This window comes from Furipterus horrens, unplaced genomic scaffold, assembly GCF_987537825.1.
Source record: "Furipterus horrens unplaced genomic scaffold, mFurHor1.1.pri manual_scaffold_1, whole genome shotgun sequence".
Taxonomy (NCBI): domain Eukaryota; kingdom Metazoa; phylum Chordata; class Mammalia; order Chiroptera; family Furipteridae; genus Furipterus; species Furipterus horrens.
The window spans coordinates 169213090-169235429 of record NW_028327171.1 but is presented as its reverse complement, the minus strand read 5'-3'; the positions used below and the strand labels follow the sequence as shown (position 1 = coordinate 169235429).

At 39.9% G+C, this 22340-nt stretch overlaps 1 protein-coding gene across 2 annotated transcripts in view; it reads left to right on the top strand.

The window, feature by feature from the left end:
- The window catches only part of CHN1 (chimerin 1), a 161899-nt gene extending 144409 nt beyond the window's left edge, over positions 1-17490 (top strand). For both annotated transcript variants that reach the window (XM_090280829.1, XM_090280832.1), the window contains 5 exons: positions 3059-3232; positions 3947-4024; positions 8612-8749; positions 15388-15493; positions 16711-17490. In XM_090280829.1, coding sequence (XP_090136955.1) covers positions 3059-3232; positions 3947-4024; positions 8612-8749; positions 15388-15493; positions 16711-16882 — 668 coding nt within the window. In that variant the 3' untranslated portion in view covers positions 16883-17490. The remainder of the gene's footprint in view (positions 1-3058; positions 3233-3946; positions 4025-8611; positions 8750-15387; positions 15494-16710) is intronic.
- Positions 17491-22340: the final 4850 nt, after the last annotated feature.

Sequence of the window (22340 nt, the reverse complement as noted above, 5' to 3'; positions counted from 1 at the left end):
AGTCCCAAGGAAAGCCTGCTCTTCCTAGCCAAAGCCCTGGGAAAAGCGTAGTTTAGTCGGACAGAAATCTTTAGCCATCCCTCCCATTCCCAGGTGAACACCATGAAAGAGCCAGGTTGCCACCCCTCCCCAGTGAATGTGTTGCAGCAGTCGGTGGGTAGAACTCTGTTTTCCACCCCACCCTACAGTCACAAGGCTACATTTCTTTCCTGTGTGCCTATGAGTGGAGCCATACCTTCCATCAGGAAGAAAGTGGTACCCCTCCTTGGAGCCTATGGGTGGGACCCTGACTTTCATTCCCACCCACTTCTGTAGTAGAAGCAGTACCCTCTCAGCCCAAGTCTGTGGGCAGAGCCCTGCCTTCATCCCCCACCTGCATTAAGGAGACAGCTAAGACTGTAATCAAAACTCTGTCTTCTGTGCCCACTCCTCCTCAGCCAGGTTTGTGGGCAAACCCCAACTTTCGTCCTCACCCTGCAGGAACTAGGAGGTGGCGACCCTCTCCCCAGAATGTGGAGTAGAGTCTTGCCATTTGGATAACATACAAGTGGGCCAGGCAAAATAATAATACATGAACATTACAAGGGCTTTGTGACGATAGGTTGACATTTGAACCATGGCCTGCAAAAGTGAGCCAGAATGTATACTCTAAATCTAAAGTTTACCTACCTGCTAAAATTGAAGATTTCAGTAAGAACTAGAGTCTTGTAACACTCAAAATACCCATAATACAGTTCAAAATTATACTTCATACCAAGAACCAGGAAAATCTCAACTCAGCTGAAAAAAAGATAATCAATAGACACCAGTTTTGAGGTGGCACAGATGTTGGAATTATCAGACAAGAAAAGCAGCTATCGCAAAAATGCTCCAACAAGCAATATAAACATTCTTGAAACAAATAAAAAATAGGACGTATCAGAAAAGAAAAACATAAAAAAGAACTAAATGAAAATTTTAAAACTGAAAATGTATTTAAAAATAAACTCACTGAATGCACTCTATAGCAGAATGTAGATGACAGAGGAAGAAATCAGTGACTTTGTAGATCAATAGCAATTATCTAATTCAAAGAAAAGAAAGAGAATAGATTTTTAAAAGTGAACTGAGGCCTGTGGGTCAGTAACAGAAGATTTAACTTTTGTGTTGTTGGAGTCCCAGAAGAAGAGAAAGAGAGGAAAACAAAACAAAACAAAAAAACTACTGGCTGAAAACTCCCCAAATAATATAAGAGCAGCCAGAGAAAAATGAGGTACTTACTTGGAGATACTTTTAAGTAAATGAAATGTATTAAGAACAGTGTAGATGAGGAAGCATCTATAACCCCAGACATCCAAGTCCTTTTCAGGTATTCACGTCTGACAAACAGAATGGGCTTAGAGTTCAGTTTAGCTTCTGTCTGTAAGCTGATTATGACAATGTCATTTAACAGCCCTGGGACTCACATAGGAGAGGCATCTCAGTATGTTGTTTCAGCAATAACAATGACGTCACAGTAAATACTTATAATTTACTTGCATGTAAGCACTTTACTACCATACATAACTAGGTTGCAGCATTACTAAAAGTCATAATAATGAAGATGATCACCAGCATTTGTCTTATAATATGCAAAGCACCTTGAATGCATTGGTTCATTAATTCTCATAACAATTCTGTGAGGTTAATATTATGTTTGCCAAAACAGTAAGCAAAACTGAAGCTTGTCCAAGGACCACTGACAGTTGTCATGGCATTGTACAGTCTTCCCTCACTTATGGCAGAGAAGTTCTAGACACCCCCCCGCAAAGTAGGAACCTTACATTTATTCTACTCTTAAACCTATGTAACTTTAACAACATACATATACAGTACCGCAAAATCCCATGATACAGCGAAAAATCCGCGATAATAATTAAATATAATATCTTTTAAAATCCCGCGATACAGTGAGGCCACGATAAGTGAACCATGATATAGAGTGGGACTCCTGTATATGATTATCAGTGGTTATATTAAGACCTGGTTATAAACTATATATACTCCACTTGGATCAGATTTACAAGAGGTCAGCATCAAGTTTTCATGAACTTTAAAACAAATGGGTTATGTTCTTAAAAAACATAGAGAAGACATTTATTTTAGTTAAATTGCTCAGTGATGGTTTATCACTCTTCAGTCTAAATTAAGAAAATCTTTGTATTCCTATCCTTTTTTTCTTGTTGAAAATAAATACTCACTAGAAAGTACTTGGGTTCTAGCATCTCAGAAGTTATAACCCAGTAAAATTACAAAGGAATGACTTCAGTAGAGATGATATGGTATGGGCGTTATAATCTGGGCTCTAGAATCACCTGTAGGCTTGAATCTCAGCTCCCCACATACTAAATACATGACCTTGGGTAAATTTCTTAACACCTATGTTCTTGGTTTTGTAAGGTTTATAAAATGAGAAGAATAATAGTACCCATTTTATAGAGTTTTGTCAGTTTAAATGAAATAATAAATGTAAAGCACTTGAAATAGTGTATGGCATTAGTAAGTTGATGATAATACTAGTAACAAATAATAACTATAGCTATTTTTACCTCTAGATCAATTATATATTATGTATATAAAGGATTATGAGTAGATATAAATATGTGCAGCACCATTTTAAGAGGGCCCCAGGATACTCTTTGGAGGTCTAATTCCTCCTCATGCAAATGTATTAACATGCAGTTGTATTCCACATTAAGTATATTTTTATGTAATTTTAAATGGATAAAATTTTAGTTGGTTAATTGGCATAATATTACATTTTGTAGACATTTAATTAAACACTTCAAATTTGGTTTGTTTTGGTTTGATTGGGATTCTCCTGAGGTCATACAGCAAGCCTGAGCTACAAGTTTGGTCTTCTGACTTAAAACCCAAAACGTTTTGCAGGAGGAGAGATGGGAAGAATAGGAGCTACTGGAAGCTAGTCTTCTTTTAAACCTAATTCAAGCTGGAATGTCTTTTGCTAAAATAAACATTCCAGAAATGCTCAATACTCTAAAACAATAATGAATTTTTTCTTTCTTCATTCTTTTTTTAGATTGTGGTTTAAATGTTCATAAGCAGTGTTCCAAGATGGTCCCACATGACTGTAAGCCAGACCTAAAACATGTCAAGAAGGTGTATAGTTGTGATCTTACAACACTTGTGAAAGCCCACATCACTAAGCGGCCGATGGTGGTGGACATGTGCATCAGAGAAATTGAATCCAGGGGTGAGGCATTTCTGGGGCATGTCCTGATGCGGCTTTGGGACCTCCCTGCAGAACCTGGTTGTCTTCTGAAAGTTTAGTGGGAATGCTTTCAGATGGCAAATGATCTGAAAGTCTGAAATGAGTTTAATTTAACAAATAATTAAACAGCTTGATTTTGAGAGACATTTAGGTACATTTAACCAGTTATAGGAAATATGCCTAAAAGTATATGTATAGATGATATTTCCAGTGTGTAAAAGTTTACCTGTAGCTACCAATTCATTTTTCAGTTTTTATATATTTTTCTTGAATCCAGGATGCAGAGGTATAATGTTCTATTAAAACTATCCTGGGCCAGAAACCGGAGCTGCACCCTAATGATTCTTTCTCACTTGGGAAAAATTGCTACAGGCCTATTAATATAGTTTATCTTAGTCTTCTGTTATGTAAGAGAACTTACAGTGTAATTGAGGTGATGAATTATTTCCCTTAAGACTTAACATATTTGATTTAATTAGACAAAATGATGAGCCAGATTACAAATATCCAGGTGCTATTAGGTCAGAGTCAAAAAACTGTGAAATGGTTTTATTTTAGGAGAAAAGTGTGAAGAGGTTTCTACACATGTATATTTTATCAATCTTTCTGACACATTACATATGGCAGGAAGTTAAAATTTGAAGAAAAGGCCTGATTCCAAAGAAACTAATTAGAACCCTTCTTTTATTTTCGCAGGTCTTAATTCTGAAGGACTGTATCGGGTATCAGGATTTAGTGACCTAATTGAAGATGTCAAGATGGCTTTTGACAGAGGTATGCTCTTTAGCATGTCCATTAACTTAGGGCAATAATACTCTGTGCCGAAAAGGCACAATATCTTATGTTATTCTTTGCATTATTTTTCTAAGTCATTGATGCTTGTTATACCAAATAAAAAGACTTAGCTTATGATTTTTAAATTATTTTTATCAGTTGTAAATATTAAAAACTGTTAAATTTCAAAGTGAGAAAGAAGCATACAATTTAACTATATTACCAATATTTGAATATCCAAGGCTGATGTATGTTCATCAAAATATATGCAAAGCAATGAAATTTACCAGAAACATGGAGAAGTGGGAGTGGGGGGATCTAAGTCATTGCAGAGCTCCGATTTCCCTGGCTGGAGTGGCCCCTCTAACTCTGCCTGTGGTCCATGTATCCTCATCACCATCCTTGACTTGGCAGAGACCCAAGTCCTGACTCTTGTGTCGGGACAAGAAGCTGAGAGGAGCCGAGGACCTTCCGGCATAGGACCCATCCCACTGTGGGAGGAGGGGCCCAGCCAAAGAAGAGCTCAGAGAGGCTTACACTCTCTAACATTTAAATTTAGATTTGTTCCCATGGTTCCCCAGTTTATCATTAAGTACTGGAATAAGGTGGTACCAAAGAAAACCTATAACCTTGAATACAGGAAGTGGAACCGGTTGAGACTGGTGATATTTTAAAGAGTCTCTTTCCTTTGCAAGTATATAGTCCTCTCCCATCACAAAGCTTTTACAGCCAAGAGAGGCAGGAGACAGAAATGAATTAAGTATTATTACCAACCTAATATGAGGAAATCTAGGCCAGCCCAAGTATTTGATAAAATCAAAGAAAATAAAGGGAAGTAATTGTATGTTAAATGCAAATAAGCATCAAGAATAGCCCCGAATCAGCCCTGGCCAGTGCGGCTTGGTTCGTTGGAGCATCGTCCTATAACCAAAGGTTACAGGTTCAATTCCCAGTCAGGGCACATGCCTAGGTTGCAGGTTTGATCCCGGGTCTGAGCATGTATGGGAGGCAACCAGTCGATGCTTCTCTCTTGTATAGATGTTGCTCTCTCTCCCTTCCTCTCTCTTTAAAAAGCAATGAAAAAATGTCCTTGGGTGAGGATTTTTTTTTCTCTCTCTAAAAGGTAGCAACTGAGTGAGCATGTCCATTCCCAACCACTGGCTGGGATTCTCAAAAATAATTCACATCGACAAAGAAACTGAATGTTTGCATGGGGGCCAGAAAGAAAAAGAAATGGCAGAAATGGCAGTTTTCTCTAATTAAAAACACAAAATTATCTTTTTGTGCCCTGAAAACACTAATAATAGGTTTGAAAAACCTTGAAGAGCTCACCTCAGCTCCACATGGCCACACCTTCAGGGCCAGTTGGTCGCTTCTGGGAAGCCTATTAACCCTGGAATAATGAGATCCACAGGACAAAAGGGCAGGATCCATTGAATGCTAGAAAGAACCCATTCAATACTAGTGTCAAAGTAAAAAGGCAGAATTTGGAAAGTCATCCCTCACTTAGGAGATACTCACTGAACAGAACACCAGCTACCCCAAGGTCAGCACATGCTATTATAGCCTTACCATGTCATATCTTCAGGTGGAACAGCAAATATTTATGTAGCCAGTACAGTGAGAGGCCCGTGGGAAGGTCAGAGCAACTACAAACCCTTGAGCATTGCCCAGGAGTGCTCCAGCCAAGGAGCGCCCCAGCCAAGGAGCACCCCACCCAAGGAGAGCCCCAGCCCAGGAGGGCCCCAGTCTGGATGGAGAATCAAAGGCTGAAAGTAACAAAGCAGACAGGACAAAGGACATTATAGTCTGCACGGCTGCATTAGAGCCCTACTCAGAATGTAGTATCTAGAAATCAAATTACAGAATGCATTTATATTAATTTAAAATAAATGTAAGAGAAGATAAAGATTCTTTTCAAAAAGCATCTTTTAAAGGAACCCATTTAAGAATAATATACATAGTAAGTTCCAGAGTGTTAATATTTTAGGCTGCTAGCTTTCTAAAATCTATTTTCATTTATTCATTAACTCAGAAACATTTATATAACAGCTATTGTGTGCCAGGCACCACATTCTTTAGATACAGCAGTTAAGCATGTATGCTTGGTCCTTGAACTCATGAAGGGCTCACATTAAATAATCACAGAATGGTTATTGATTTTATTTTAATAAATGCCATAAAGGAAAATATTAATAACTTAACCTAGTCTGTTAGGGTTGGGGGTGGAGGGTGCTAGAGATCAGAAGACACTTTCCCCAAGAAGAAATATTTAAGCTGAAGTTCAAAGGATGAATAGGAGCTGGCTGTATATTGGTTGAATAGCAAAGAAACAGGATCTGTAAAGGCCCTGACAACAGAGGAGCCTGTGCAAAGGCCCTGAGGCTGACCTTGTCAAGGCACTGAGAGGTGCTGTGGCTTAGCGAGGAGTAAGTGAAAGGAGAATGACTGAGATGTATGTAATGAGCACAGTATTTTACCATAGAAAGATTTACCTGAATGTTAGAAGATTCTCAGGCCAACCTCCAAATTTTGTTTAACACTATCATGTATCTGAACTATAAGAATTGTGACTTTACTTTCCAAACAAACAAACAAACTAAAAAAAATTATACTGTAGCCAGTAACGAGAGAGGATATTTGAAATCTGGATTCTCATAGAAAAATACAGAAGAAATTAACATTTTTTTTTCTGAGTGAAAATTTTGACGGGTGATATTTGCCTTTGTCATTTTTCTACCTTCCTTCTGCTCTCGCATCCGCTTCTTCAGTTCCTTAGATGCCCAGCGCCTTCCTGCTTCCCCAGGGTCCCTAATGAAGCGGTCTGCATTGCCTTTTCCTTCTAGAAAGCACTCTGACCCATTTGTACTGTCACAGCATATGACTCCAGTCCAGGCATGAAAGATGGGCACCGATGGTCTGATGCACAGTCGAGTATGAGTGTCTGACAGGCCAAGGTACTTGCATTTTAAAAGAGGCTGCTTTAAAAAGCCTCTAGAGTAATTTTAGTTTTACCCCCCAAAATAAGCAAAAAGTACAGAGATTTCCCCTCCCCTCATTGTCTGGCCCACAGCTTCCCCTGTTGACATCTTGCATTAGTAGAATACATTTGTTCCAGTTTATGAACCAATATTGATATATTATTATTAACTAGTCAGTAGTTTACATTAGGGTTCACATTTTAAGTTCTACAGTTCTATGGGTTTTGACAGATGTTTAAAAAGTCGTGAATCCATGGTTACAGCATCACACAACTTGCACTATCGGAAAAAGCCCTACTCTGCCCGCCATCCTCCCTTCCTGCCCCGAGCCGCTTCCACCACTGATCTTTTTCACTGGCTATAGTTTGCCTTTTCCAGAATGTCATATAGTTGGAGTTGCAGAAGATACAGCCTTCTGCGGCTGACTTCTCACTTTTTCCCCCTGTATTTAAACTTCCTCTTGGTCTTTTTTTGGCTTGATAGTTCATTTCTCTTTATAGCTGAATAAAAGTCCATTGTCTGAGTGTGCCTCAGGTTATTCACCTATTGAAGGACATCTTGGTTCCTTCCAGGTTTTTGACAATTATGAATAAAGCCGCTATAAACCTTTGTGTCAGGTTTTTGATTGGATAGAAATTTTCAGCTCCTTTAAGTCGCTCAGAGCACCATTGCTGGATTTTATGTTAAGAGCATGTTCAGGTCAGTAAGAAAGTGCCTGTCTCCCAGGAGTGACTGTTCCATTTGGTACTCTGGCCAGCAGTGAGTGTGAGTTCCCGTTGCTTCACATCCGTGTCAGCCTTTGGTGTTACCGGTGTTCTGGATTCTAGCCATTCTCCTAGGTGGATGGTGAAGAGGCTGCTGTTTAATCCATAGAAATCTTTCATGAACCAACAGGGACAAAAGGAATCCAGCATAAGATCTAGCCCAGAGTAGATACTAATTAAATCTTCGGTAGATGAAAATTCAGGTATTTTAACCAAGTCAAGTACTAACTGCAGGAGAGTGGGGAGAGGCCGCACTGCAGGAAGGTTAGCTGGGCTTGCGTCTCAGGGCCCAGAGCCTCTGAAATGTTCTCCCTTTTGTCATTCCTTCTCTTGTTATTTCAACACTCCAAGGTTTGGTTTGGTTTTGCTTCAGTTTTGCTCTTTTATTGCTTACCACCTCCTCTACCTCCAGGACATGATCCCCACCTTCTGTGTGGGGTGAGCAGAGGCTGTGTTGCTGGGGGGCCTTTGTAAGTCAGAGCCTCTGTTGTTGTTTCCACATTCTCTCTGCTTATTTTAAAAAGGAAAAAGCAGCCCCACGTTATTCCCCAAGGAATTCTCAAGAAGCCTTGAGATTTAAAAATATTTCTGGTGACCCCCGTCCTCTCCTGATTTTCCCCTCACATAATTAACATGGAAAAATAACTTCAGAATAGAAAATTCACAACAGTAGATTTTACTTTTCACAGAAAATCGGTCATGGATATCACTGAGCATACCGAATTTGATGTTAAGAACTGAAGCATTGCTAATCTTTAAAAACTGTACAGGAATATGTCAGTTATAAAAAGAGTGCTGTGGACCCAAATATTTACTTTTCTTTCTTTTAACCTTCTTCAAAGATGGTGAGAAAGCAGACATTTCTGTGAATATGTATGAAGACATCAACATTATCACTGGTGCACTGAAACTCTACTTCAGGGATTTACCAATTCCACTCATTACATATGATGCCTACCCTAAGTTTATAGAGTCCGCCAGTAAGTATGACGATGCGTCCCCAACACCCTGCCACACTGCCTCTTCTGGGCCATCACTTCTCCTGCTTTGTTTTGTTTATCTGCTGAGTAACTTGAATGCATTTTATGAACTATTTCCCCCTCGCCCCTCTCCATGGTTAATATACTCACAAGAATTTGGAACTGTTCTCAAGCATAAGTTATTCATGAAGCTTCTTTACAATGTGCTAACCTTCATTTTCCGAAGGAAGGCTTATTGTATACCAGTGCTCCTTAGATATGGACCTATACTTTGTAAAATAAAATAAAAATAACCAGAAAATAAATTTTTTAAAAAAAAAGATCAACTATTTCATTATTAGATTCAGCGAGCATAAAGGTTACTGTCAGATTTTTAGTATAAAATTTTCTAAGTTCTCACTCTCAGTTTCGACACTTACCCTGCGGCAGACCGTTAGTTTGCAAACTGGCACTGGTCTGTGGACCTTGCTTTCAGGAGCACTGTGTTATGTCAAGAAGTCATTTTCTAAGTTCTATTGTAGCTAAAATGAAAATGAGGAAAAAGCAAAGGCTCATTTGCCAAATTTTATTAATAGTGCCCCCAAAAATCATACCTGTTATTCACGCTTCATTTTTTTAAAGGGAATTCTTAACAGATTTGAACTGTCAGCATTACCTTTTTTTTAGAAAAGATAGGCTATTTCTGTCATTTACTTTTCTCTCTTAAAGACCACATGTTGTCTTGATCTTTAAATAGTAACATTACTTTGTTAGGAACACTGATCTGCTTTTTGACTTTAAAATTTCATGAAGCACAAACCTTTCTTGTTTGAACATTTAGTGTCCCCTTCAGAGCTCTGGTTGAGAATGTCTGTGGTTGGTCCCATGGAGCTGTGATTTCTTGCAGGTCAGCTCAGCTCTCCTGTTATAGAACGGCCCCGGGAATTACTGTGGTTTTTACAGATGTTCCAGTTAGGGGCCTGAATGGCTGTAGGTCTCTTCCACAGGAATTTAACTCCTCTCGTTCGGGGATGGATTTGCTGCCAAGGGTCCTGTGTCGGAGGGCAGGCGTTTCCTCCCAGAGAGAAGTCTGACTGGCACTAATGTGGAGAGCACCGGACACACACCTACTGCGCAAGCGGCTGCTCAGTCAGTCCACAGTTTGCTCTGATTCCTCAGCCAGCGCCGGGGGTTAACGAGGTGGTGCTCTGGTGGCCATGTCGCCCAGGATAAAACTGAGATGTGGCCTCTGAGCCTAACCCAGGGGCATCCAGTTAGCAGAGAACAAAGCAGTGACTCAATCCCAGGCTCTTGACGTCCACACACTCACTGCCTTATCTACTTAGAAGAAAAATCCGAGCCTCGCTTGCTGGTTTCAAGGCCTCTTGCCCCACAGTCTGAAATTGCCACACCTTCTTTCCCCACACCCACCCTCATGGCTGAGGAAAACCTCCCCTCTTTACTGTTCCAAACCATTTGTCGTTGTTCTGGGATTTGTGTCTGAAACAGACCTGCCAAAAGCAGCAAACCCCTCATCTTGCCCCTCAGAGAGCTCCTGAAAGCACCGCGTAAGTAAGAAACTTGCCTAAATCAAAGTAGAAACCCCTTAAAATTTCAACTGTTTTCATGTGTGATTTCCATGACATCAGAAACCCTAGCATACTAATACACAATATAAACGTGTGCTGTGTGTGTTTGGTATTAATGTCATTGTGGAACACTGTGCCCTTGTACGTGTCTTTTCTAGCAGAGTGTGCCATTCTTTAGACGCCTAGATACAACTGTTCTCTTATCTGTATAGGCAGAGAAAGAAGATGAGCAAAACTAAGATTTATAGAGCAATACTGGGTGCCAGGAGTCATGCTCAGTATTTTACATCCATGATATTACTTTTAGAATGAGATGTTATAGGATATAAGTAAACATCAAAGCCCTGTCTGCAAGGATCTCCTGATGGTACAGGCAACAGAAGACTCACACAGAGGCGGGAGACGGACAGGAGGACAGGAGCCCCTTCTAAAGGAAGGACAGAGTTAGCTGACCCTTGCTGATGCATGTGCTCTTGAAAATTTTTTTTTTTATCTCTAGCCCCTAAAAAAACTTGGGTCATATTTTTTAGGTCTCAAGTATCTATGGTATTTATTAGCATCCCTCGCCAATGAAAATATCATAGTTCATATTAAAGCTTTCTCCTGCAAAAGCTGTTGGAGCTTTGCTATTGCAGCCTTCTTTAGAGAAATCCTGCTCGTTGAAAGCTGGAGGGGAGTAGCTGCAGGAGATGATTAAGGTGTAGAGGGGGCCAGGGCATCCTATCTAAAGGCTTGAAGTTCTGCCTAATCCCCTGCACATTCCCTGAGGAACCACCTGGAAGTTTTGGTCTCCCCACCAGTTAAGAAATCTGTGCCGTACAATACTGAGGACTAACAGAGAGGTGCTTCTCCCAGACCTCCTCAGCAGCCCAGCTTTCCTGGATGCTTCCTGACCAGCCAGCACTGCCAATGCTAAGCTCCTGGTACTGAATCTGGCATTCTTCCTCTAGCCAGGGGGGTCTAAGAGCTCTGCTCCCAGAAGATCTTAGAGAAGCTGCATGACTCGGTGTGTAACCTTGAGGGAGTCAGATAAACTCAGAAATGAAACCCCGGGTTCTTTGTCCCAAGCAACTTAGATGTCCCGAAGAGGAGCCTGGGAGTTAGAACCTGCGGAGTTTTTCCCTCAACTGTGCCACTGGTTCACCCCTTTCGCTTGGCTAAGTTTTATTCTTCTTGTACTTGGGTTTCTCTATAGAGAATTTAAAATTTAAAAAGAGCTCTTAACTAGATTTTGATACAAATTCAGAGTGCCCATTTCCTGCTGCCAGTGTCTACATTTTCAGATCCTTCCAGACCTTCCTCCAATGCCATCTCTTCCTCTTCCTGTCTCTCTCAGCCACGGCCATCAGTCTCCTCTGTGTTCCCATTTCACTCTCTTGGACATCTCTTAAAGCCTCATTCCTTCATGTCAGAGATTATGTTCATGTCTTGTCTTCCCTGCTAGACTGTAACCCCTTGCAGGTAGGAGTCCTCTTGCTCATGTTTCTTGTCCCACAGTGCCTGTGATAGTTCCTCGCTTACCTAATAGATGCTCAGTGAATATTTGTTGAATTGAGCCCCGATCAGCGTGGCTCAGAGGGTTGGGCATTGTCCCGCAAACCAAAAGGTCTCCAGTTCAATTCCTGATCAGGGTACATATCTGGCTTGTGGGCAGGGTCCTTGGCTGGGGATGTGTGAGAGGCAACCAATAAATGTTTCTCTCGCACATTGATGTTTCTCCCTCCCTCCCCCTCTATCTAAAAATAAATAAATATGATCTTAAAAAAAAAGCTTTAAAAAATATTAGTTGAATGAGTAAACATAATTTTATAATTGAGAACCATAGACTCTTAGTTTTTAGATACTCTAAGGAGTCTTGTAACTAGACTTTCTTTTTTAAATGCCCAGTAAGTGCAAGTTCACTACTTCTCCAGGCAGCCAGTCCCTGATGAGCCACAGAACTCTGCCTGCTTTTAACTCCCCTCATTGGCAATGGTCCTGGCATCACCCTCTTCCATATGCAAGTTTTCATGTATTCAAAACATGAATGTGGTCATTCATCTCTAAATACATACCATTTTGTGTGCGTCCCTCCTAAATTATGCTGTGGTCTTCTTAGGGCTAAAGATTTGTGTTCTCTGAAAACTTGATCATGGGTAATACTCCTCTAAGTGGAAAAGAAAAATGAATTCCAGGAAGAACCTCATCAGTTTCATATCAGTATATTCTCAAATTTTTAGCTCTAGTCTGGACCTCTCCCTGAACACCAGATTAAACCACAATCAAAATATTCATTTGGATGTCTGAAAGACATCTCAAAGAGAACTCCTTATCTTCCCCACAAAAACTCCTCCACCCATAATCCTTACCATCTCAGTTCATGCAGGCTCCATCCTCCCAATCACCTAAGCCCAAAACTTGGCTCATTTTTTACTCTCCCTCTCACACAGCCCTTGTCAGTACCTCCTGTGGTCTTGACCTTCAAAATATTCCTAGAATCCAGCAACTTACCATCTTCACTGCTAGCACGTGGTCTATGCAAGTGTCGCTCCTCATCTGGATTTTTGTAATAATTACTGGGATGGTCTCTCTGCTTTTACTCTTTCCCTTCCATAGTCTGTTTCCCACATGAGACCTATGAAGAAGGTATGTCAGATCATGACCTTCCCATTTCTCTCAGTAAATGCAAGTCCTTAAAATAACCAACAGCACCTGACATGAGCAAGTGCCATTATCTTTCTGCTCTCTTTGCTCACTCTACTGCAGCTACATCTGGCTCCTGGCTTTTCCTCAGACATTCCTGGCATGCTCTCCCCTCAGGATCTTTGCATGGCTCTTCCTCTGCTGGAACCATCGTCCCCGGATCTCCATGTGTTTCGTTCCCCAACTGCCTAAAGCCTGTGCTGAGACCTTCTCACTGCGGCCCATCCCCATCTATAATTACACACACGCCAGCGTGTCCATAGCACTTGCCTCATTCTGACATAGTATAAACTAAACGATACATATTCCTTGTTTGCTGTCAGTCACGCTCCATGAACAGAGTTTTGTTCCCACCCCACCAACACTACCCCTAACCTCACACCCTCTCAAGATTCTCCCTGCAAGAATTGTGGAAGGTAGAGAACACTAAATTGTTTCTTTTTCAATTTCCAGAATAGTGTAGTTTCCAATTGGTAAGTCCTATATAGTTTTCTATAATAAATGGAATATTTCTTTCTTAAGTTTAGAAATTAAATTATTGAATTTCAGCCTCTAAGATGGTATTGCTGTTATGAAATGGTACTCTTTAAAGGCCTCAAGGTTCAAAGGCCATGCATTATTTATCCTGGTAAAAGTTAAACAATACGTTCTTTATTGAAAAGAAATGAACCAGGAACTCTGGGGAAGCTTTGGGCAGAAATTGTAAAATGACCAAGTTTACTTGAATTAAAAAATTTCAGTCAATATTCACATCCTGAAATTTATCAAATCTGTTCTGCTAACACTAACAACTGTTCACCCTCATATCAGTATTTACCTGACTCCAATACTTTGCGATTGAGTTGGCTTATTTTATTAATTCGAAAGGCTAGGATTCTTGGTCTTGGGTCTTGACTGTCACATTTTGATCAGAGGTGGCCTTTTAGCATTTCACAACTGCTGTTCTGATTAAGACTCGACAGTTTGGGGTTCCTTTGCAACTGCCCTGAAACCAGACAATTAAAGGCACCCCATCTTCCTGACATTCGGGTAGAGGCAGAAACGTACTAGGAATGAGCACAGAATTCCAAAGATGTTTATTATTTCTGATTATGGAAATAATTGATGAATTTAATGCAAACTGTGACCTGAAAGGAATGTGCCAACACAACAGAACTAAAATACCCACATGAAGATGTGGGAAGGCCACCCTCCCCTCCACCCCCATTCTTATTAGGGATTTCTGGACCCAAGGTTAGGTAGGATGACAACCATGTCCAGCTTGAAGCAGCTAGAGGAACACGAGACCTTTGCCCATTGTCCTTTATAAGATTATAAAGGGTCTTAAGTCTGAGAGGGTGAAAGTGTTAGAGTGGGGGCCACCCAAAGAAAATTAATTTTTTAAAAAAAGAAGCATAATTGGTTGGAACAAAATAAGACAGGGGAAAGTTAAGAATAAGATAGGAAAGGGTGAAGCCAAAGAAGTTATATGCACGACCCATGGACATAAACTAAGGGGGGTGTGATTGCTGGAGGGAAGGGGGTACTGCGCAGAGGGGAGCAAAGGGAAATGAAATTGGGACAACTGTAGCAGCATAATCAATAAAATATACTTAAAAATAAAAAATACTTAAAAAATAAAACAGAAACTGGGGAAATTTGAAGAAAAAAAAAAGATGGCCCTTCAAAGGTGACACCTTTGGAAGAGTCATGTTTATTTCAGGGATCCTGTTGTCACTCATAACATTTGGAATTGCCTTCAAGGACTGCACTGTATCTTCTGAATATTCTAAGTAGTAGAATATCTTTGTGCTTTGAGGGTAGATTTGACTGTTTTATATAACAAAGTAATTTAAAACTAAATAAATAAAGGAAATATATATTGGATGACACATTTCTTGGTTGAAAAGAAAAAAGCATGAGTATCAAATAACAAGACTTTAGCAAGGGGTAGCCGTGGGCTGGCATAGCTTCTACACCATCACTGAAAGGAGATTTTCAAAATATTTTGAACAATGCAACATCCCTTAAATATGTAATGTTCTGAGATGGCCTCATCTGAATGTATACATTTTTATTATTAAGTGCATTTGTGTCTGAGTTTTTTATAGTTACATCGTATATATCTAATAACCAATTTCCATAGTTACTAGACTCCAGGACATTCAAGCAAAAAAACAAAACAAAACTGGGTGCTCTCCCCAGAAGTCCAAATGGTATTGCCACATTGAAACTAAGCCTTTGGAAATCTGAGGCTTGAACCTGAAGAAGGCTGTGGTCAAGGATCTGTGAGAAAGCATTTCTTACCAGTTTTAAAAGATAACTACCAGAATAGAATTTAGTGAACCCTTTATACCAGTTGCCAATTAAAGCCCTTCTCCTTGGTATTTACTCATCTTGTTACTTTAGAAATCATGGATCCCGATGAGCAGTTAGAAACCCTTCACGAAGCACTGAAACTGCTGCCGCCCGCGCACTGCGAAACCCTCCGGTACCTCATGGCGCATCTGAAGAGGCAAGTCATGGGCTGTGAAGCTTATACTTCTGCTGCAGCCACATTTTAGGACTAAAATGAGCCCAAAGGTGAAAGAAAGGACAGATGACCTTTTGAACGAATAAAGAAGTGCATAGCTATGTTGTCTTGTGTGAAACTGCACAAATACGCTGTGCACTACAATACTGAATGCACACTTGCCTCTGACGTAAATGGATTTGCAAATATGTTCGAAATACTAATACTCTGCCAAGGACATGCATTAATTTCTGTGGAAAGGGGAAAGGTTGTAGCTGTAAAGACACCAGCATTAGCATAATAAAGCAGGAGCAAACCAACTTGCAAGAAGGCTCATTTTTCTTCTTGCTCTACTATGGGCACTTTAGACTTGTGATGGGATTGCAGATTATTGAATTAATGTTGTCAGTGCTAAAAACTGCCATAAAAAATGATAGAGTGAAGTAAGGGGTAAAGGGAGGAATGGAAAATGAAATATTTTGTTACTCTAGTTTAATGTTTTAAAGTGATGGATGGTGATTTAGCTTTATTTCCTCAGTCGGTCACCCTCAGTCTCTACCACTGAAGCAACATTTTAAAAATTGTATGACCAAGCTTTCGTGGTTTTAGAAATATAAGACCAATCAGAAACAAAAAAGAGCAGAACTTGACACCTATGTTGTATGCCTTTAGGCATGAGTTATCCAGAAATGAATATTTAATTCATGCTGCTTTTAACATTTACATGTTTCTTCTCTTTAAAAGCACCATGAGTTAAAACTTTTGTTTAATTTGCTTACAACTTCACTTGTAAATTCAAATTTGCTTCATATTTGGAGACAATTAAGTATTCCACACTAAAACAAAGAAATAACTCTCAAATTATAGTCTCTGTGCTTTCACTGTAGCCGTAAAAAGAATATAAACACTTACACTCTCTGACAAGGTTACTTACCCTGAGCTATTTCCTATTAATGTCACTACCACTCTCTCCCTAGACACTTGCAAAAATAATCTACAGGAAACAAGATAGCCAAAGTGGAGGGAGGGAGGGCTGGTGGCATAAGGCAGGCGACCCAGTTCCTTCTTTGCTGTTCGCAGGCACCCCCTGCAGCTCTCACGGTGGCCAGAGAGAACCCACAGAGAACTGAACCCACCCACATCTTCTGTTTGAGTGCCCAGGCACAGTGAAGAACCGCATGGCTCACACAAAATCATACTCCTTTACTTGTATTTTTCAGAGTGACCCTCCATGAGAAGGAGAATCTTATGAATGCAGAAAACCTGGGAATTGTTTTTGGTCCAACCCTTATGAGATCTCCAGAACTAGACGCCATGGCTGCCTTGAACGATATACGCTACCAGAGACTGGTGGTAGAGCTGCTTATCAAAAATGAAGACATTTTATTTTAAATTCTTAGTTTGAAGGAAAAAAATGTTTTACAGATGAAGGAATGTTTTATAGTAATTTAATTAGCTCTTATAGCTGAATTATTCCTTGGTTAGACGTTTGGGCATATAACCAGCTTAAAATGAAGGAACTTTCCGTTGTTTGTGTAGCACAGCTCAGCTGTCCTCGTAAAACAGTGAACACACGCTTCCCAGTTTTAGTAACCCTGGGTGTTTATCACATTAAGAGAAACTCAGGCTTTTGCATGATTAGCCCCATTTGGCAAGGGAACCCGTACAAAGGAGACAACAAGCCCGCACCGCTCTTCGTCCTGGATAGTCTGTGGTTGTAATTCAGCATGTTTCGCAGAGTAAAGCTGTTGTGACTTCGCTTTTGGGTTCTTTGTCATTGGTTTCTGACGCTTATATAAACATGCACATCGATGGATAAAACAGCACCTCTGGCTGCTGCACTGCCATAGACTATAGCATATGCCTACTTTTCTCAGATGCTTTGTTTCCAGTTTCTCTTAGTTCTCTAACATAGTACTTTCTTTCCAGCAAAAAGGCAAAATGTGTTTTCCGATTTGTTACTTTAGTAAATGAGCCATACCAATAAAAACAATACAACACAGAGCATTTTTCTGTTAAGTTATTATTGGGTTTTAGTTGTAATTTTGTTTTTTTATCTGGCATGCATTTATTAATTTATTAAATTTGGCTTTTAGAAATTAAAAATATTGATAGCTTGCTTATTTCCCATGATTGAAAATATTTGGAAAAATGTGTTTGGCCATTTATTTAACTGATTCCTCTCACCTGCTGTTTACTGTTGAAAGTTTTGTATTGAGTTCCTAAAATAACCATTTCAAACTGCTTAGAATTAGAACACACATTCACTGGATTTATTTTCCTTCTTGCCTACTCTGGCAGAAATCTAGAATATTTTCTGAACTTGGGGGTGGGGGTGCACAGGCAAGAGTCCCTTCTAGAACCATCAGAAGAGGGGACACTCTGCAGACATCGCGATGCCAGGAACCCCAGGCTGGGCCTCACCCCACCACCAGCCACCAGAGTTTGCTCCCGTGTCTGCCCACTGAGCACACTTTCAGAATGTCAGCTCTGCCCTGCTTTAAAAAGTAAAAAAAGAATCCATTTCTATTTTTGCCATTTCAGTCCTTGATACTTTCAAGACTATCTCAAGGATAATGGGAACTGACAGAAATGTGGACTTTTTCCATATTTTTGCCCCAGGCTATAGTAGAAGTTGGTAGCATGTTTTAATGTTTATATTTAGAAAAGTGTGGTTATTCAGGAGATAGTCTGTCACAGCTGTCTTCTCAGCCACAGCCCCCCACGAGCAATGGCATTGCACCAAGCAACACCAGATGCACAGATTAATCAAGCACAGAGATTTGTTTTCTAACAGACATTTTCTTTAAAATGGAGGCCATTAAAAGACACTGTCCATGACGGCAGTGCTTTTGACTCATGAGAAACATTTTTCAGAGAAATTGGACCCCAGGATTCTGTCCTGGCTTAAGTAAACCGAATGGATTCCCATATGCTCATGGCTGAAGTTCTTTTTGAACAAAGTCCTTTTAAAGGAGAAATTCAGTAAAGAAATTTATAAAGAAATATGCTTTATTAGACTGTAGCCACCCTCTTTTTGTTGTTGTTGTTTGTTTTTTCCTAAAAGGAACAGATGTGGTTGACTTTGGAGTAGGCACTAGAATTAGAGGTATACCTGGAGCAGAAGCAACGCCTGATCATAGCAACTATTAAGCAGATGTTCAGATAACGTCCTCAGTACTTATCCAGATAGGTTGCTGTTTATCAGGTCTGTGAACAAAGGCATTTGGTATGTTTGTTTGTTTGATACGAACTGCAAGGTTTTATTTTATTTTTTATTGAATTTATTTGGGTGAGTGGTTAATAAAACTATACAGGTTTCAGGTGTACAACTCTATATCACATCATCTGTATATTGTATTGTGTGCTCTCCACCCAAAGTCAAGTCTCCTTCTGTCACCATTTATCCCCCCTTTAGCCCCTTCTACCTTCCCCTACCCCCCTTTCCCGCTGGTATGATTTCAGCTGATGGGTGTGTTATTCGTTCCCTCAGGATATGCAGATACAAACTACAGCTGTGTCATTTGTGAGAGCTCTTGGCTGTTGGGTGACACTCCTTGAAATGAAGAAATACTTCCCAGTGGCTCAGGGAGGCTCTTAGTAACTAGCCTGAGTCCTTTATGCATATCTTTCTGTGACTAATGGGCGATTTTGTACATCATGACCTTTTAATGAGGAGGCAGAGGTTTCTATTTGTTTCCAACACAGTCATGGGTAGGAGGGACCATGATCACCCACAGAATTGGCCGCTCTGCAGATGCTCTGCCCTGAAATGTGTAGTTTTAAAGAAATTATTGAGAAATCGAAATTTTCCTTTCTCTACATTTTTTGTTAGTTTTTAATGCCAGTTGGTTACATGAGCTGGAGGAGGAAGTAGTTCTTCCCTGAACTGAGATTTAAACATCTCTAAGTAGAAGAACGGATATTTGTCAATTTAAACATCTCTAAGTAGAAGAACAGATGTTTGTCAAAGTGTTTCTGGTTACTTGATAAGCTCAAATAGATGGCCTCTGAATAAATTAGGTTCAGGGTTCCAACACTGTTCATTTTAACAAAATATTGTAGAGTTTACAGCCCCAAAGATGATTAGTATATTGGTAAGTCCATTTAAAGAGCAAAAAGGTTATTTTTCACGCACATTGGAAAAGCAAGATACTGAAGAATATCCCCCCAACTTTTATTTTAGTTATTGGGGGGGCTAACTTCTTATGGAGCTCTTTAAGCATCTTTATAACTTGACTTGCCCGTAACAACTAGATGGCACTCACATTTGCCTATTAGTGCTAAGTGAAAGGCATTACCTTTTGTGAGCTAAAGTAATAGTGATCCTTACCTACATCATTATCACACATCATGTTTCCACTGATCATCTGGAAAGTTCTGACCCTTGATGGACATGCATTGTGGCAGGATGTAGGAGAAGGCTAAGAGGAACGTTGCATCAGCAGGGATCTGTCCACTTCTCTAATTTTTAGAGAACTACTTCTCACTTGCATTATCTCTGAATAAAGCACAGACCTGCATCCCTGGGTGTATCTGTGCTCCTCATTCCACACTCATTTCCTGCCTGCTCCCTGTGGGCCAGGCACTGTGTTAAGCCTGGGAACAAGATCAGTTCCAGTTCTCAGGGAACTCACTGGGTGGCTCTGGCCTAGTCCTTCTTCTCACTGAGCATTCTATTTCCTATGGGCCTCAGCCCTAGAAGTGAACAGAAAGTAAAACAACACAACGTGGGCATAGTTGCCTTTTTGGGGGGAGATGTGAGCTCACAAAGCCACACTTACAATTCCATTCGATACTTTTAATTGACTAAACATCTTTGACCAATAAGAAAAGGAGACTTGAAATGAAAATGACTTTACGCATGCCCAGTGCAAGCTTATTTGGAAGCATGAAAAGATCACTACTTGCTGCCTGACCCTGTAGGTGAGTGTGTTATCTGAAATGGGACATCAGAACACAAAAAACCAGCACGTGGTCTTCTGCCGTGGGTTCACCAGCCCCTAATTCCCCGCTCACATGAGGCTGGGCAGCAGTGCTGTGGGCCCCTTGCAGCAGGTGCTCCTGGCTCATTCGGGCCAATTCCATGCACAGTAGGTGGTCATTTGGGGACAAGAAATGGTCTCAGCCCGACAACTGAGTCTCACCAGTTATCTAAAACAGTCTTAAATAGTAATTTATCTGAAATTTCTTAAATAGTAATGATGGGGAAAAAAACTGAAGTAGTTGTCTGGTTTTGTAGCGTGAAGGCATTAGCTTAAAACTAACCCACCAAAGACCAATTAGCAATTGTACTAATGAAGGTTGTATTAACACTTCTATTATAGATTCAAACATTTGTTAGTTTCCACACATTTTTCTACCTTATTAAAGTCATTGGAACCTCTCAGCAAATGCTTAATTTTTAAAGTAAAATTATTTTACTAGATATACATATCACCCAGGAATCTCAACTGAATACTTCACAGACTAACACCAAAAGTCAAGAGAGAGATAAGCTAAAAATTATTCATTCATCACCATGTACTAGTGTAAGGAAAACCCTGGTTTATGAGTGTTATTGTTCTCCACTGAGATTATATTTTAATACTGTCTTTCAGTCATACATACTTCACAAAGTAAATGTTTTCCATTGCTTTTTTCCATCAAACAACACAAGAAGTATAAGCCCTATATTTCTGACCTAGTTTTTGGAGCTCTGATGAATACTTGGAAGTGTTGGAGTTTACTGTCATTCAGATACAGCCATAGTGACTTTGTAGAAAAACACCAGTGTGTGAAGCTAAAAAATCTAGGAATTCATTTTTTTTTTCCGAGTTAGGTAACTACTTAACTACGCATGTCAATGTAGTAACAAAAAGCAGAGGAAGTAATGTTTAGAGATTAAAATGACTCACTGAAGGAAATGAGCAAAAAGGGCTTTCTAGAGGTAAAATATTGTAACCTTGGAATGGGCTGAAAACATAAAAATCTTTTGGTTTTCATTGTGTGAAGCTTAGACCAGTGTGTTTCCTCCCATTTACTCACAGGTACAACTTGGACACAAGCTGGGGCTTCTTTATGGAAAAAAAAAAAAAAAAAGTTCAAGGCCTGACCTGATATTAGGATGCTTCTCCATATGAGTGGACATTTTCCTAAGATAGTTTTTATCCTTACCAAAGAAAATTTGTAATAGAAATAACTCGTTCAAGTATTTTATAGCCAAAGTATGTGAGACAGGAGATAATACACACATACAAAGGTTAAGTTCAATTACACCAGCGCCAGCACTCAGTCACAAAGTTCTAGGAACATGGTGACATCAGAAACATAAAACATCACATGGGGAGTGGAGTAAAAAAGTAAGAGCTTTTAGAATCCATTCAAACTTAAGTCCTCATCTTAAAGTAGACTGTTACCAGATGTTTTCTGTGAGCCTCATGGTAACCACAAAGCAAAATCTGTGGCAGACATGCAAAAGATAAAGAGGAATCTCAGCATAAGACTAGAGAATACCAAGAAATCACAGAGGAAAGGAGCAAGAGAAGGAATGGAGAAACTACAAACAGCCAGAAAACATTAAAATGGCAATAAGTACATACCTGTCAATAACTTTAAATGTAATGGGCCGAGTTCTCCTATCAAAAGACATACAAGTGGCTGGATGGACAAAAAAACAAGACCCATCTATATACTGCCTGCAAGAGACTCGTTTCAGATGTGAGGACACACAGGTTGAAAGTAAAGGGATAGAAGAAGATACTTCATGCAAGTGGAAACCAAAAGAAAACTGGTATAGCTATATTTATACTAGACAAAATAGACTTCAACACAAAGACCAGTGAGAGACAAGGAAGGGTATTACATAATG